General features: G+C 28.2%; 2 protein-coding genes across 8 annotated transcripts in view; both read left to right on the top strand.

Moving 5' to 3' along the window:
* LOC130673341 (E3 ubiquitin-protein ligase MYCBP2) overlaps positions 1-2907 on the top strand; it is a 229073-nt gene extending 226166 nt beyond the window's left edge. For all 7 annotated transcript variants that reach the window (XM_057478318.1, XM_057478317.1, XM_057478316.1 and 4 more), the window contains 2 exons: positions 38-408; positions 2774-2907. In XM_057478318.1, coding sequence (XP_057334301.1) covers positions 38-408; positions 2774-2889 — 487 coding nt within the window. In that variant the 3' untranslated portion in view covers positions 2890-2907. The remainder of the gene's footprint in view (positions 1-37; positions 409-2773) is intronic.
* An 8692-nt stretch (positions 2908-11599) lies between these two features.
* LOC130673379 (cystinosin homolog) lies at positions 11600-17410 on the top strand. Its single transcript, XM_057478367.1, has 8 exons — positions 11600-11810; positions 11873-11963; positions 12043-12225; positions 14490-14730; positions 14804-14923; positions 15285-15573; positions 15702-15804; positions 17061-17410. Exons 1-8 carry the CDS (start codon positions 11777-11779, stop codon positions 17113-17115), a joined length of 1116 nt encoding a protein of 371 aa, XP_057334350.1. The 5' UTR covers positions 11600-11776; the 3' UTR covers positions 17116-17410.
* Positions 17411-17500: the final 90 nt, after the last annotated feature.

The following is a 17500-nucleotide window of genomic DNA, read 5'->3' as shown; positions in this document are numbered from 1 at the left end:
AAAGGCCCAACGATTGCTGATAAATTATTTATTCTAGGGCTGAAGCAGTGATAGCACCGGGCGGACGTTACTACAAGGACCCCGCGGCATATGCGATGGACCGGTACGCTTATTACGTCTGCTACAAATGTCAGAAGGCGTATTATGGAGGTGAGGCTCGTTGCGATGCCCAGCTCGGTGGCGAATCGTTTGATCCTACGGAGCTGGTCTGCGGGGGCTGCAGCGACGTGGCAAGGGCTCAGATGTGTCCGAAGCATGGAGCTGATTTTCTTGAGTACAAGTGTCGGTACTGCTGCTCAACGGCTGTCTTCTTCTGCTTTGGTACCACGCACTTCTGCAATCCATGCCACGACGACTTTCAACGGGTTACAAATATATCCAAAAGCGAACTGCCTTCATGTCCAGCTGGTAATTTTATTTTTTTATTACATCAATTATTGATGCGTTAATCGAAATTTATTAACAAAGCTCACTTTTTTTTCAATAGAGAAATAAAAATTTCTGTACTTTTTCGGATTTTCTTTTTTCCACAAATTTTATTGTGAAAAATTGAGTTTTGATTATTTTTTAATTTTTTACTTACTCATTAACAATTAAACTTTCAAAATTTATTTTGTCATAAAAAAAATTTCTGTGAATTTTCCGGGTGACGAACTTTCGAATTTGAGATTGAATTTGAAAATTTCAAATTCTGGGGTGCATTCTGAAATGCGCTACGCTACAGATGCTCGCAGTGCATTTTGGAATACATCCTTATTAATTATTCTTATCACTTACGCGGTAAATTTAAATATTTAAAAAATAAATCATTAGAGACTGGAGAAAAATTAAAAATCGTACGTCAAAATAAAATGGCTGCAGAATATGATAGAAAAATATTTAAAATAAAAAAAAAAACACGCAAGTGTTTAAACAAACCTTGGCGGAAAATAATATGCAGAAGGGTGTCCTAATACACTTGGAGATTTAATTTAAATTGATCCAAGTGCATTGCAGCTAAAAAACGTCACTTAACTGCTATTTCCCACCAGACGATGCCAGATGATTGGGCTCAGGAACTTAGAAGACATCTGCATCAGTGATTCGCAACACTTTACACTCAAACTAAACACTTAACACTTTACACTAGGACTGAACACTCAACACTCAACTTCAACATAGACACTTTGCACACTTTAAATTAACAAAAGATAAATTTTACAATCACTGCACAATTTTACACGACTTAACTGCAATACTGTGTTTCAATTCAAACGTAAAGAAGAATCTGGACTACAACTGCCATTGTCAATAATACTGACTGCCGCTATTGGACCGCTAGCTGGTACAGAGCAATCGATTTTGCGATTCGATTCTCCAACCCCCACTGTAGTAAAAATTTGAACGTTGAATACAGCAACGCGCAGTAGCGCCACCTTGGCGCGAAATTTAAAAATTGAAATTTCATAATTTCATTGAAATTTATATTTATTAATAATTATATTAATTAGATCACAAAATATACTCGTAAATTTTTATTTTCATAAATAATTTATTAATTATTCTCCTAACTTTCGCGGTAAATTAAAATATTTAAAAAATAAATTATTAGAAATTGAAGAAAAATAAAAATCATACGTTAAAATAAAATGGCAGCAGAATATGATAGAAGAATTGTATAAATTAACAAAAAAACACTTGAGTGTTTGAACAAACCTTGGTGGGGAAATAATATGCAGAAGGGTGTCCTAATACACTTGGAGATTTAAATTAAATTGCTCCAAGTGTATTGCAGCTAAAAAAACGTCACTTAACTGCTATTTCCCACCAGACGATGCCAGATGATTGGGTCCAGGAACTTGGAAGATATCAGCATCAGCGATTCGCAACACTTTACACTAGCACTGAACACTCAACACTTAACGACACCACAGACAGTTTGCACAATTTAAATTTTGCAAACACTGCACATTTTAATTAAACAATCACTATGAGCAATAAATTTTATAAATAATTCCGCGAATTAACTGCAATACTGTGTTTCAATTTAACCGTAAAAAAGAATCTGGACTACAACTGCCATTGTCGATGATACTGACTGCCGCTATCGAACCGTCAGTTGATACCAAGCAATCGATTTTGCGATTCATCGACCGCCCCCACTTTAGCAAAAAATTGAACGTCGAATACAGTGACGCGCAGTAGCGCCAACTTAGCGCGAAATTTTATAATTGAAATTTAATCATTTTCTTAAAAATTATTCGTGTCAATAATTATATTAATTAGGTTGCATTCAGAAATTCTTTAGCTGTAGCCTTCGCTATATGGCAACGCTTGGCTAGAGCTACATCTAGAGCATTTCCGAATGCACTCTAATAATTAAATTCAAAATTTATTTTGTCGAAAAAAATTTCTGTGCATTTTCCGGGTAACGAACTTCCGAATTTGAAATTTAATTTTTAAGTTTTGAGTTCTAGCTTGAGCTGAATGTAAAAAGGGGACGAATATTTAAATTTAAAAAACAAAATTATTTTTTTTTATTCATTTCCCGCCAGAAAAATTTGAAATTTTAAATGAAGCTTTGGAAACGTGTTCCAAAAAATTTTTTAAATATCTACAGAATATATTAAGGACTTTAGTGTTTTAAATTTTGAATTTTTAAAACTTCAACTGAAAAAGTTCTTCATCTGAAATATTATCGAAATTTTTTTTACCCCCAATTAAAAGTTTCTCTTAATAAATTGATTCTCTTTTGATACTTAATAATAATAATTAATTAATTAATTGTTAACAGGTCCACGAGGTAAACAATTAGAAGGCGACGAATGTCCACTTCATGTAAAACATCCGCCAACTGGTGAAGAATTTGCTCTTGGCTGTGGAATTTGTCGCAATGCGCACACATTCTAAATAAAAAAAATTAATAACTAAACTGATTAATTAATAATTAACAGTCTAAGTAAAACATCTTCATCGCTGGGTTGTTGCATTTTCTAAAATAAATAAATAATTAAAATTACATGTTACCGAGGAGTGATTGAATAATTAAATCATTTAAAATGACTGAGAAAAATATAATGTAAGAATTTAAATGAGATTTCTAGCGAGTGTATAATATTTTATTGCATTTATTATTGGCAAGAACTGAAGTAGTGACGGATTTTACTAAATAAATTTTTTTTTTTAAGTTTCAATGTTTGAGTGTCCGGATTTGTAGTGTGAGTTGAAAAATATTCGATGAATTGAGGGAAACTATTTACTATAACAATATTGATATTACTAATAATTAATTGATGTAAATGAAAGAATGGCCGTAAGAAGAGTCTAGATTTTTAATTAATAATCAAGTGATTTTTTAAATACCGACAGCGTAATCAATAGAACTAGATTTTAATTTTAAGAATTGTTTTTTTTTTTATTTGTCTTTATTTTGTAGTTGAAATTGAGATGCAATGAATTTATTTAAATTTTGAAAGTAATGATTTATATAAATGGGTTCGAATCTATTGATTACATTGCCATTGATATGATTACCATCACCCGAGACTTTAAAATAATAAAAAAGTAATAAACTATTTAAAAAATAAACGTACGGTTATTAGTACAAATAATAAGTATGTCATTTAATTTTAATTTTGTCTCTATTTATTTTTTTTTTATACTTTTCCATAAAAAAAAAAAAATAACAATAATTAAAGACGCTCATGTAACGCTGTATAAATCATTAATTTATTTAACGAGAATTTAATATATATATTGATAATTATAATTATGATTATAATAAAAATAAACTAATTTAATTTTAATTAATGAGAATGAAACTGGGGACGTAAGTTCTTTAGTGTATTGATGTATTTGCAATTGATGAGAAAATTAAAAAAAGGGTTTTGTTTGTTGGCAATAAAAATTGATTTGGTTGGTTTGAGAAAAAAATTCTGTAAATTAAATAAAAAAAAAAAATAATAAAATAATTTAAATAATTAATCGGACTTGTTAATTTATTTTGAAATCTATTTTTTTTTGTAGTTGTATTAAACTAGTCCAGTTACCCTGATAGCCAGAGTTTCTGAACAGAAAGTTGGTGTACATGAGTTGCGATCAACTTGACGACAACTTTCAGCTTGTTAATTGTTGACTACAAGTTGCTCAGAAACTTGGCGACAATCTACTGCCACAAACTCTTGGCAACTTTCTGAGCAACTTGTAGTCAATTTGGAGGCAGCAGTTACACTAGCTGAAAGTTGTCGACAAGTTTCTAAGAAAGTTGCCGTCAACTTATGGAAATGCCAACTTTTACGGCCAATTTGACTGTCAGGGTAGCCCAGTTTATACTTTGAAATTTTGTCGGTAAGATAGTAAGTGGTGTTTTTATTATCCAGTAACTTAAGCTGCGGACAGTTTCAGTCAATACGACGTCAAGTTGAGGGTAACATGTAACTATCCAACTATTGAATGTAAGTTGGCTTCAACTTTCCCAGAAAGTAAGTGACAACTTGCAGCCGCAATATGAAGGCAACTTGACAGATAAAGTTACCGTCAAGTTGTAGACAACTTTTTACTCGCCCAACTAATAGCATTCAACTTTGACGCCAAGTTGCCATCAACTACGACAAAATCGCTATCGGAAAGGACCCAGATACCAAGACTTTCTGGTCAGAAAATTGATGTCAATCAGTCGAGATCAAGTTGACGACAACTTTCAGCTTTCTTAACTGTTGACTACAAGTTGTAACCATCTTTCCCAGAAAGTTAGGGTCAATCTACTGCTGCAACCTGTCGCCTACATTCTGAGAAAATTGAAGACAACTCTCCGTCAACTAATGGAATGACAATTTTTGCGGTCAACTTGGTGACAAGTTACTGCAGTATGTTGTCGCTAGCTTACGACTATATTATGGACATCTAATATTAATAAATTATTTCTTTATATTTTAAAATCTCTAACAATTTCATTTTGTAAATAGATTTGAAATAAAAGAGACATGTCATGAAATGTACGTCTTTTATTCTTGTACAAGTAATAAAAAATAATAGTAATTTTTTCACAGCCGGCTGCCTCTGTCTTACACAACAAAATGGATATTGAGTGCGCGTGACTTAAATTATGATAATTTTTCCAATTTAATCTGCGCGCGCAATAGCAACAAATTTTTATATTAATAGATTAAAAAAATTATTTTTAGGCTTATTAAGATAAATTAGCGCTGTTTTATTTATACTATCGTTATCTTTACAACTAAAACTGTAAATGATTATCAGATGTGAAAATTTGACTGATGATTATCTACTACCTTGCTCGGAAAGATAAAAATAAAGTTGTTTTTATAAAAAAATTAGATTTAGGTCAATTATATAAATTAATCATTTGCCATAAATAGTAATTGATTAATATAGGTTTGAAATGGATGAGTTTATCCGAGTTACTGCGTACCGAGAGCTCACAGAAAGTACATGCACGCTTTAAAAGACCTTCAGCAAGTGCAAAATATCTATGAATGACTTTAATTTTACTCTTATAATATAAATTTATTTTTACTGTGATAATAATTGTTTGATTTATGTATTTTTTGGTTATTATTTATGCTGTATACTTATTCCATAAATAAACGCGTCCGTCTTATTAATTTTTTATGAATCTTATGGTTATTTGAAAAATCATTGATTTTAATCTCTAATTTTTTAGTCTAATCGCCGATTTCTTCACGAGAGAAATAAACTAGAGTTTTTTGTTTGGCAGATAAACTTATTCTGGGCTTAAAATTTAAATGCTTGTATTCAACAGACCGATGAGTCGCCTACTGTACGGGTCATATAGACCAATATTTTACGTATGTAGGGGAGCTATTTGTGGCTTTTAACCATGAAATTCGTTTATTTTCCATCTATTTCGGAAGAATCAGTCAAAATTTTGCAAAAAATCGAAAAAAATTTTTTTTTGTGGAGCACGACGACCTCCTCCAAAAAATTATAAAAAAAAAATTTTGTGCTGTAGACAGCAGCTAGGGAGTAGTTCGATGCTCGCCACGAGATCGCGCCTACCATTTGTAGTGTCCCCGGTCAGAAACTTATATCAGATGTGTTAAGTTCGATTATCTTTTATAAGTTTTACGATATAAAGTATAAAATAAATTTTCCTCGATAAATGTTCTCTACTTAGGAATTAGTAAATAAATTAAAATTGTAATACATTGCAGAAATATATTGTAATATTTGAAGAAAATAGAAAAGTTTATCTTGAAACTTGAAATAATTATCTCTCGAGTTCTCTTCTATCATTCGACAGACTTCCATAAATTGTTTTTGACATCGTACTGCACGCCTCGAACGCGTTTTTAAGCTGAATGTATTGTTGGTAACTTTATTATTCGTTCTGGTTTTGCCAGTCTTGGCTCCCCAAGACGTTTTCTCATCGTGTCTGCAAGTCTTCGATCTTGTGTAGGAAGTTAATGGTCGTAAAGACATTGTCTTTAATTCAATCACTTTATCTGTATCTTTCTTTAGTTTTCATTTGTTGTAATTGAATTTTTTTCATAGGAGCAAATTATTATTATTGTAAATTTGATTAAAAATTTTCACAATAGTTTTGTACCATTGTAATATCGAATTTGAGAAAATGAGCAGGTAGTGGATTGTTTCCATTCTCGATATCTTCAATCGATTGCAAAGGATTTTTATCGGAAATTCTAAAATATTAGTTACCGGCTCACTTCAGTATCATATGTTAAACTGGTATCCCGTAAATATTTTAATAAGGTGCGTTTATAATTATTATTAGTATGATAAATATGTATTTATATATAATTACACTATGAAATAAATATATTAAACATTGAGAAAAACACTTATTTAAAATTCCCAGAATATGCATATTTGTATTGAATATTACATATTTATTTACAGCAGCTCTTTGATCATCAATTTATAATGAATATTCACTTGTTAAAAGTAAATTTTTTTTATGCTTTTTTTTCGAGTGGTCCATTGTGCCCCACATATCACATTTTTACCTAATTTTTGAGGGGGGCCTTCGTGCTCCAGGTTTCCCTATCTGAAGAATCTCTACTACCTTCAACTCTATATTAATAAAAGTCTATTTAGTCGACCAAATATTTATCCTCAGGACAAAAATAATGAAGAGTTGGTTCTTAAACTGGTGAAGAAAAATAAATCGCCAGTTAACTCAAGTTAACGGATGTATAACTTTAATCGTAGGATAACAACGAGTGAAGAAATCGCCATAAAAGGTATCAGCGTATGAGCGGCGAAAACTGTTCGGCCTTAAATTTTTAGCGAGATTCTCTTTAATAATTGTACTGATGATTTGAATGCACATTGCCATGGGGCAATAGCGCCAAATTGTTTAAACCGAAATTATTCAAAAAATTTCATATCGTTGTTATTTGAGGCCTGGATTTTTTTTTATTCTTCGACAAAATGCAAATAAAAAAAGTTTATAACTTTGTACGGTAAATTTATTATTTCTAGAGATATTAATTTTTCAATGTTTAAAAAATTACGAAGTCAGCGTACATTCGATGCATTGAAAATACATTAAAAATTATGATAAGATACGAAAACGTTTTTTTTTTTATATTTTTCATTAGCAGAATAAGGAAATGTTTTAAGTAATAATAAGGAAATTCGTGTTAGAATAAGAAAATGTTATAAAATATATGAAAAATATACAGATTTCTTAGAAGGAAAAATGGTACAGCGCGTAAGTTAGAGAGAGACAGCGATATTTTTAAATGAGTCACGAAACTAGTGAGCGCATGCAATAAATAATTAAAAGACGAGTATTATTAATGAAAATTTTTTTATTTTAACTAAGAATTTTTATTAACTATAGTATGAAAAATATAAAAAAAAAATTTCCATATCTTATCGTACTTTTTTATATATTTTCAATGCATCAAAAGTATTTGAATTTTTATTTTCTGTTATCTTGAAAAATTCATATATCTAAAAATATTAAATTTATCGTAAAAAGTTATAGGACTTTTTTTATGTATATTTTATCGAAGGATACATAAAAAATTACCAGTTCTAAAATAACAAAATCATGCAATTGTTTAAATGATTTAGGTTAAAACCGAACGTGATCTTATTAAACCGCTAAAAATTCCTGAAAAAAAGAGTAATGATGAGTCAAATTTTTTGGGTGGTCCGTTTTACCTACCAAGTCCCGTTTCTCCGGCCCTTCCCCTACATATGCCTCGAAAAGAGTCGAAAATATCATTTTTATGCATTATTGCGTCGAATCAAGCAACACGGTATTATTATTCTTCATTTTACCATAAAGTCATGTATTTATCGTATTACATAAAATTTTATAGATTTACAATTTTCTGTAATTATATTAAATTACACATACATCTCCTAAGGCCACGAATAACTATATACATATATAGTAATTCTATATAATTATTTAAAATCTGTTTTACTCAGATACATTACGAATCAGTATTACAAAAATTAACGATGAAAAATAAATTGACATATAAAAAAAAAAAAAAAAAAAAAAAGGACGATGATTTTAAATAATTACTCTTGTAGATTAATTATCACTCAATACCAAATCTCATTTATGATGAAGAAAATTTATTTATAAAAATAAAAATAAAATGAAATAGCAAAAAAAATTTAATGAGTCATAACTTACATTCATGTCAATTATTATTATTATATGTGCCAAGTATGCTCATATTATTTGCATTAGAAAAGTTTAGTACAACTTTTTATCTCCCATATTTGTAAACGATGATTAGCTCAGTTTTTATATAATATATGGGCGTCTTAAGGTTTCCTTGAATTATGTATAGGTTGTCCAGTACTAATTATTCACAAAAAAAAAAAAAAAAAAAAAATTGTATCAACTTATAAAACTTTTTAAAAAATTTATTTAGACATTTCTCAATACAAATAGGGGAGGGAAGGGTAAAACGGGGTACTTAAGGAAATACCAAGTTTTTAAGGACTCAAATACTCTAAATCTTTTTTTTTTAATGATATTCAAAGTAAATAGAAAAAATTTCTGTTACCGTTAAAAAAAATAATTTTTCAGTTTTGCGGGCAAAACAGGGTACCCCCTAAAAAAGGTAAAAAAAAAAAAAATCTGGATTTTAAAAGAATTTCATTAAATTAAATTTTTTTGCAAGTAATTTACATGAAGAAAAATTATATTTTACATGATTATTAGATGCAAAGAAAAAAAAAATTTTTTTAAAGTTTTTATCATAAAACAAAAGTCATTAATATTTTTCAACTGACAATCGATTTATGAAAAAGTTTGACAAAAAAAAATTCAAAATAACACTTAATTATATTTACAAAAGTGATTTTAGAATGTTTAAAAACCATTTAAAATATAAAATTTTAGGAGTACCCCGATTGGCCTATCCTACCCCCTTTTGCCCCCCCCCCTAACCTATTATTTTATTCTAATTACAGATGATGCTACATTTTGTATGTAATTCCGCATAACAGGAAAAATTTTACGTCATTACAATATAATTATGAATAAATTACTCTAATAATTACAATGAATCGATCGGCTCTTCTATCGTTACTTTTAATTTGAATTTTATCAGTTCATTATTTTCCGGTGGTTAACATCCATAAGAAGCGCGAGCATAAAAAACGTTATACGATATGACTTTTTGTATTGAAAATTCCTATGTCTTAGAATATTGCGCTCGCAATGTATTCCAATGAACGCTTATCACACAAGGTGATGTCCTACTCTACGATTGCTATTAATAAGGTATACTGTGAAGTTCAGAATAATTACTAATAATAAACACAAAGCATCTGTCAAATTAAACACATAATTAAATTTGTAATTATTATAGAAATTTTTGAACGGGGAAATTATCCCATAACTTTATTTTCACACCCGTTTTTAAGGTTTTTTAATTACTAAGTAAGAATTAATCCCTAATAAAAAGTTCTTTAAAATTAGAGTTATAAATATAAAGACGTATGGGTGTATGACGTCATTACGATATTATTCTGGGATTCCAATAAAAGGATAAGTCAGTTATTAATTTCAGAATCGATATTAATTTATTTTATCAATGACGTACGATGAAAATGACATTTAAACGTTTTTACTAAATTTAATATGACAACTGTACTAATGTCATTTCAATAATAATTAATTAATCATAATATTTTTTGTTTAATGATACATGTTTTTTATAAATTATTGTCCATTAATTACAGCATAACAGAAACAACTTTATTCATTTTAGTTAAATATAAAATATATTCCAGTAATTTCATTGCGTCAAATAAATTATCTATGTTATTAAAAGAATGAGGAAAATTGTGCTCCCGCCATATCTATATGATCTATGTTACTAAAAGAATAAGGAAAATTGAGTTCCCCTCATATCTATATGATAGAATTAGTTAATGTTATTGAAATTGGTATCATTAGATAGGCCTTGACTTGTATTTGTGCCTTTTCATAGTTTAAACTCTTTTTAATTGCCAAGTACTGAGATAAATAGATTTATCTATATCATTCGAATTACATTTAAATTACGCGGGAAAAAAGACGATCGTATATATTTTCTTTAAATAAATTAATACTTTAACTATTCTGTCACTAAATATGACTAAATGTCACTGAATATATAGCTGTGTTATTTATATCGCATTACTTATTCCAAATTGACAGATTTTTATACTCCCTTTTGGTTTTTGTACTGTACAATACAAAAAGGAATTGAATTTTCATAACTAGATATTTGAATTGTATTTTCAATGAAAAATGCTTTAAATTTAATATACGTAATTTACTAATCAAGTTGGTATTCAAAATTATGAAAAAAAAATATGAATTTTAATAAACGTACTAAAAATTTATACTTGATTTTTAAATTTTCAAAGCAAGTATTGAAAATTCTAAAACATATATTGAATTTTAAAAATTCTATTTGAAATTTCATAATACTTATTTGAAAATTAAAAAAAAAGTATTTGAAAATCCAAAGGGTTAATTTGAAAATTCAAAAACGTGTATTTTAAATTCTATATGAAATTAGTAATGAAATTTCAAACACAAATGTATGTGTTTATTGCGTTATATACAATCTTCGAAAATTCAAACAATTTTTTTTACAGTGTATGGCTCAAACATAATTGCGATAAAGCTTCATCTCACTGCTACAAATAAATGATTTATTCGTTATAAGCAAATATTTTGTCTGAGGCAACTGCATAAGTAGTTTACTTAAACGTTTAATTTATTTTTTCATCAAGAAATATTGAACGAAATGTCTGACAATTCGGTTTATTGACGAAGAATTAAATATTTATTTTTTTCAGTGTAATTATTTGTAACTTGTCTTATCCCCACTATTAACGTAATCTTCATTATCTTCTTTATCTCGATCAATTAAATAAAAGTTTATTATGCTACTGCGTGGGATTCGCTCTCGTAATAACGATAGTATCATAGTTAAGTGTCGCGTAGAGCAATATCAGTAATATACCGGTAACTTTTAGCATGCTAGTGTGTACTATAGGATTTGATAAATGAAATCGTGATCGTGATCATGCTTAATGACGTCATACGGATGCAATAGTGGTGGGGCAATGCCAAGTGCTTAGTACTCGCGGAAAAAGTCTTCATTACTCCGACCGGCTTCGATGTACGAGTTTCTTATTAATAGAAGTTATGAAATACGTGTCGTATTTGAACATTTATTTTGATTTTTATAGTTCATAAAAATTACAAGTATTTTTTTTTTAATATTTAAAATATTTCCGGAAAATTAATATTGAAGTAATGAAGATTTTTTTGTGGATATTATTTTTTCAAGGTAATTGTAAATAGAAAAATTATATTTTTTATACCTTTATCTTTGAGTGTTTAATTTTATAGTTTTGCAATATGCAAGTGCGGACTTTAAAGTTGACAGGCAAGACTTGAGAATTCTTGCTGGTGATAAAAAATCATTTGATTTATATTTGACGTGAGTGATTTTATTATTTTTAATATTAATTTTTTAAATTCATCTGATGGTGTGATAACTTTTTTTTAAATTTATGCAGAAATAAATTATCAACTCAAGTGAATGTAACCCTGGCTATTAAAGATGAAAATTTACTTGAGATAAATCCTGTAACTTTTAATGTTACGGAAAATGAAAGGGATTTTCATTGGAATATCAGTGTCAGAGGATTATCTCCAGGCTATTCAGTGATCAGTGCTAATGTAACTCCCAATATTACAGAGTATGTAATTTTTGCACAGTAGTGCTACTAATATCTTTTTTTAGTTAAAACATTATCGGGGGAATCCTAAAATACGTAAAATATTTACTTCGCAAAAAGTATTCTCTTTAGGTACATGGAAAAAAAATATTAGTAAATATTACTGAGATTCTCGTCAACAGCGCGCCTAGACCGAATCTCAGCAAATTATGGATTATGGAGTAGAACGTAAGAAATTAATAACAGATGCATGTTTTTGACAAGTGTCTTGTAGTTTTTTGAGGTTTAAGTAGTAATTTTAAATAGTCAAGCAGTATATTTCAACGGTTAACTGTTAATTATACAAGTTTAAATATTAAAATAATAATTTTGTTAATTGAAACGACATTAGTTATTGAACATAACATAAATAATTACAAGTTGAACTACAATTATTGTCAATCATTTTTTTCCGTGTATTTTAAAAATTTTTTCAAATTATTCAAAATAATGTGGACATAATTAAAAAAAACGCACATCGATTACTTCAAACCAGAATTAATTAATATAAAATTTTTTTGTTCAGACTTTATGACATAGCGTTTTTTTAGACACATAATTGTAAGGCTCCGGAATCGAGCTGACATGCGGCGATTTTTAATCAATTGAAATAGATAATCATTAGTTTTATAGACATACTCATCTTGTTAAAACACGCAAAGAGAATATAATTGAAATTACTTTTTCTATTGTTCATCATTCAATTAATATCTTGTAAAATAATGTTTTTTTGTTACATAATTCGAAAAAGTTTATCGCTATCCCAGTAAATTTATTTACTTTTATTAGACTATTGTCGATATGAAATTTTACAGATACATGTTTTTGGTCATTGGTCAAAAAAATTCCAAAAAATTTATCCTGTATCCATATTCCCATGTAAAAATACCTTAATATGAGAATAATATCCCATAGTAGACATTTTGTGTGTGTGCGTGTGCGCGTGTGTGTGTGTGCACGGAAAAAAATGATGCTCAAAATTTGAATAGTTTGTAGTTTATTTTTGACTTAAAATTAGTATATTTGTATACTAATATCAAACCAGGATCATTATATATTACAAAATGGTTATTATTTATATTAAAATTTGATACACATAGAAGAGCAAAATTTTTAATTTCGTATATTAAAATTAATATGAAAAAGAATCGATAAATTTGTATCTACAGTTATTTATTACTATTCAAATAAACATAGAAAAATTCCCCACTTATTCGATTTATGTATATAATAAATTAATTTATAATAACGAATAAATAACATTTTATATTAATTATTAGTCAATGGGATAGAATTTATAAAATAAGAGTTAAAAATTTTCGGTATTTTTATGAGCAAAAAATCATTATCTAGTATACTAATTTTTCATTTTATTATTTACCACTTATTCGATTTATGTATATTGTAAATTAATTTATAATGATGAATAAATGATATTTTAAGCTAATAATTGATCAGTGATATCGAATTTATAAAATAAAAGTTAGTAACTTTTGCAATTTTTCGGCTGGAAAAATCAGTATCTAAGATAGCAATTCTTAATTTGACCAATCATTACTTTTTAATATATGTATGTCATAAATTAATTATTTTTCACTAATAAGTCACGTATTTATATACCTAAAAGTAATAATATTTACTTACTTTTTGAAATAATTGATAGTAGTTTTTAGGAATCTACAAAAATTAGTCAACTACTTTGCATTAAGTACTTAATAGTACTAATTATTGATAACAGATTCCACTTTTTACTATTATTTATTAATTTTTAATATTCTGTTTTTTCCGTGAATGTGTATTATTACAAAAATGTCATATTTCTGTATGGGATTTTCTTGTTGCGGGATATTTTAGTATTGATTATTTTTGTCACAGTTCATTGTCATAAGATTTTTTTGAATAGGATTTTTTTACTAAAATATCATTTTCTATTTCAGGAGTTAAATTACTCAAAATTTATGACTAGTTACTATATTTTTCCGAGAATTTAAAAATCTATGCTTTTAAAATAAAAACATTTAATTGTTAAAATCCTATTGGACATTGTCTACCTATTATACCAGATTAATATATGAATCACGCGTACACAAGTTTCATTTCTTACCAAATTTTTGGGGTAGCTCGTTTCGTCCTTCCGGTTTCGTATTACTCGGCTTTCCCCTAGATTTTTCAAAAAATAAAACCAATGCTCAGCGAAACAGATGAAGGCTACTGGTAATTAACTAATTTCGAATTTTATCTTCCAGTTTTTCCGATGCATTTGTCAGAGTGACAATACAGAGATCAACATTTTTGTATCATTTAAGTGACGTTGTTGGTTGGATGTACTTTTTAGCATGGAGTGTTAGCTTCTATCCACAAATTTACATAAATTACAAACGAAAAAGTGTCGTAGGTCTTAATTTTGATTTTTTATCATTAAATATTGTTGGGTTTTTTTTATATTCTCTATTTAACTGCGGACTCTATTGGATACCAGACATCGAAGTACGTAAATTTTTGGAAAAGTAAATAAATAAATAAGAAGACACGTCATTATTAATTTAATATTTGATTTCAGTCAGAATATTATCGCCGATATCCAAAAGGTTTGAATCCAGTCCAAATAAATGATATTTTTTTTGCTATTCATGCATTTTGGGCTACCGCCTTTACTATTGGACAATGTTTTGTTTATGAGGTGATTAGTAAACTGTAAAAAATTGGGGATAATTCGAAATGATTACGGATTTTATTTAAATCCAAATTAACTCCGCCCTTCCGGAGTTCAAAAAATCACTTTCCATACACATAAATAAGAAGGTTGTTTTTTTCAGCGGAGTGATTTGATTTTCAGTTCAACCCGCATTCACTCCGACTCAGAGTTTAATATTTGAATTGACTCCTTTTAGAAGTAAATTTTACCCCAAGGAGATTCAATAAATAAAGTCATCCGCTCCGCATTCACTCCGGATTTAATCCGCAAATTTTTTACAGTTTATGAAATAAAAATTTATGAATTAATTTTGAAAATAAGAATAACCGACGTACAATTTTTTTAGGTTGGTACACAAACAGTATCGCTTATTGCTCGAATAATTCATGGATTAATCACGATATCTATAGTAATTTTAATTATCTTAGGAGTTGTTAAAACAATTCAATGGCTGGATTTTCTTTATTTTTGCAGTTATATAAAGCTAACTATCACATTAATTAAATATTTACCCCAAGCATATTATAATTATAGAAGGAAATCTACTATTGGCTGGAGTATCGGTAATGTACTCCTAGATTTTACAGGTGGAATACTTTCTATGCTTCAAATGGTATTGAATGCTTACAATTATGGTAAGGGCATTTTATATCCAAAGTTTTTTACAGTAATCAATTTTGCGTTGATTTTTTTTTATTCGTATTATTTTCATTTTTAACTTAAGCTGTAAATTAAAAACTAAAGATTATTGTGATTATTTTAGATGATTGGAAGAGTATTTTTGGCGATCCAACAAAATTTGGCCTTGGCTTTTTTTCAGTTACTTTCGACATATTTTTTATTTTACAACATTACGTATTCTACAGGTTTGTGCAATTCGATAAAAAAACATTTTTTTTTTTTTGGTTGCTTCATTGGTTTCGGGTTCATATTACTTGTAGACCACAAAATATATACGGTATTATACTTTCATTTGTTGTGTCACTGTAATACGATATTATCTACTACCATAATACAAATTTCAGTATAACGGTAGTATTCTTCAGTAAAGTTTAGTGTTTAGTATGAATTTTTCATACACTTGTTTGTTAAAAAATTTAGAGATAATGCGACTTCATCAAATCGAAATTAATTTGATTTTTTCTTTTAATGAGTTCCCGAAATGTCTCTTTACATTGAAATTTTATACTTTATATTTTAGTAATTTCCTTGATTCAAATCCCCGATTTAAAAATTTCGATTTAATTTCCCGATGAAAAAAGATTTTATACATATAATTGTATAAAATTATATATAAATTAGATAGAAAAAAAGGCCCGATCCAATTGTATATACAATCGTACATAAATATATCTAGTTGTATACAATCATATACGATCGTATACAAATTGTATACAAATATAAACATTTGTATATAATCACACAATGTTTTCGTATAGATTATATATAATTATGTATAAATATATACAATTCTATATAATTGTATACAAATATATACATTTGTATATAAATGTATATGATTGAATAAAAATTTTATATAATTATGCATCACCTCTATCCAATTGTATATAATTCATATATAAATGTATACAGTTATATAAAATCTTTTTCCATCGGGTTGACAATTATCACGGAAAAAAAAATTGTGACTTTGCCAACTACAGTACATGAATAGTACTGATAACTAAATTTGTAGTAAACATTGATGGCTGTAGTTGGCCTTACACGTGTGGTTGAGGTTATTCTAAGCTGGTGTTGGCATTTCTTTACTCCAGTTTGTAGTAACCTCAATATCACTCTGTCTACGATAAAGATACACAGTAGGCTCGCGTCATACAGACTCACACTTATACATGTGTACTTGGCGCGAGACACTACCGTACAGATGCTGCTGTAGCCACCAGTATTTTTTTTTTCAATAATTAAAAAAATTTATATTATTTTCTGATTGAAATCCAATCAGTCAATCGGATTTAATCAGAGTTTTTAATCATGGGTGATTTTTTTAGCTTTGGACTGCGTAGATCTACTCAGATCTACATAGCTCTGAATTAAAAATATTTTTTCAAGATGGCGATTAACTATCAAAAAATAATAATAATTTACAAATTTATAATTACAGGTCGAATCCCATCAATCAGTTGAACTCGAATTCATATATCGATGTTTTGGTATAAAAATATCGAATGGAAACCATCAAGAAATGAATGGAAATAGAGAAACAACAAAGTATTACTATTAGATTTTTTATTACTCCGCACTACGACATGCAGATTGTGGAGAATCCTGAGTTAATTCAGAGTAAACTTTTTACCTAAATTAACTTCTTCACTCGGAGTTCCAGAGCTTTGAAGAACTATTCCGTGGACGGAATAAATATATTTTCTAAGTGAATGTTAATTTTATTCTAATCCATGTCCACTTTGATTACGGAGTTTTAATATTAAATCAAGTCCACATTGAATAAAATAAATTTTTATACAAAATCATATGTAAATATCAATAATTTTTACTCCTGATACTTCACATTTGGAGTTTTTTTTATTAAGTATACATAAAATT

Source organism: Microplitis mediator, chromosome 8 (genome assembly GCF_029852145.1).
Source record: "Microplitis mediator isolate UGA2020A chromosome 8, iyMicMedi2.1, whole genome shotgun sequence".
Taxonomy (NCBI): domain Eukaryota; kingdom Metazoa; phylum Arthropoda; class Insecta; order Hymenoptera; family Braconidae; genus Microplitis; species Microplitis mediator.
This window is presented reverse-complemented; position numbering and strand designations above follow the sequence as displayed.

What these genes read in the sequence shown, in the direction of transcription:
- LOC130673379 (XM_057478367.1), top strand. Translation starts at nt 11,777, where the DNA reads ATGAAGATTTTTTTGTGGATATTATTTTTTCAAG. An exon ending in GTAACTCCCAATATTACAGA is followed by an intron (nt 12,226 to 14,489) that starts GTATGTAATTTT and finishes TTTATCTTCCAG; the next exon opens with TTTTTCCGATGCATTTGTCA. An exon ending in ATTGGATACCAGACATCGAA is followed by an intron (nt 14,731 to 14,803) that starts GTACGTAAATTT and finishes ATTTGATTTCAG; the next exon opens with TCAGAATATTATCGCCGATA.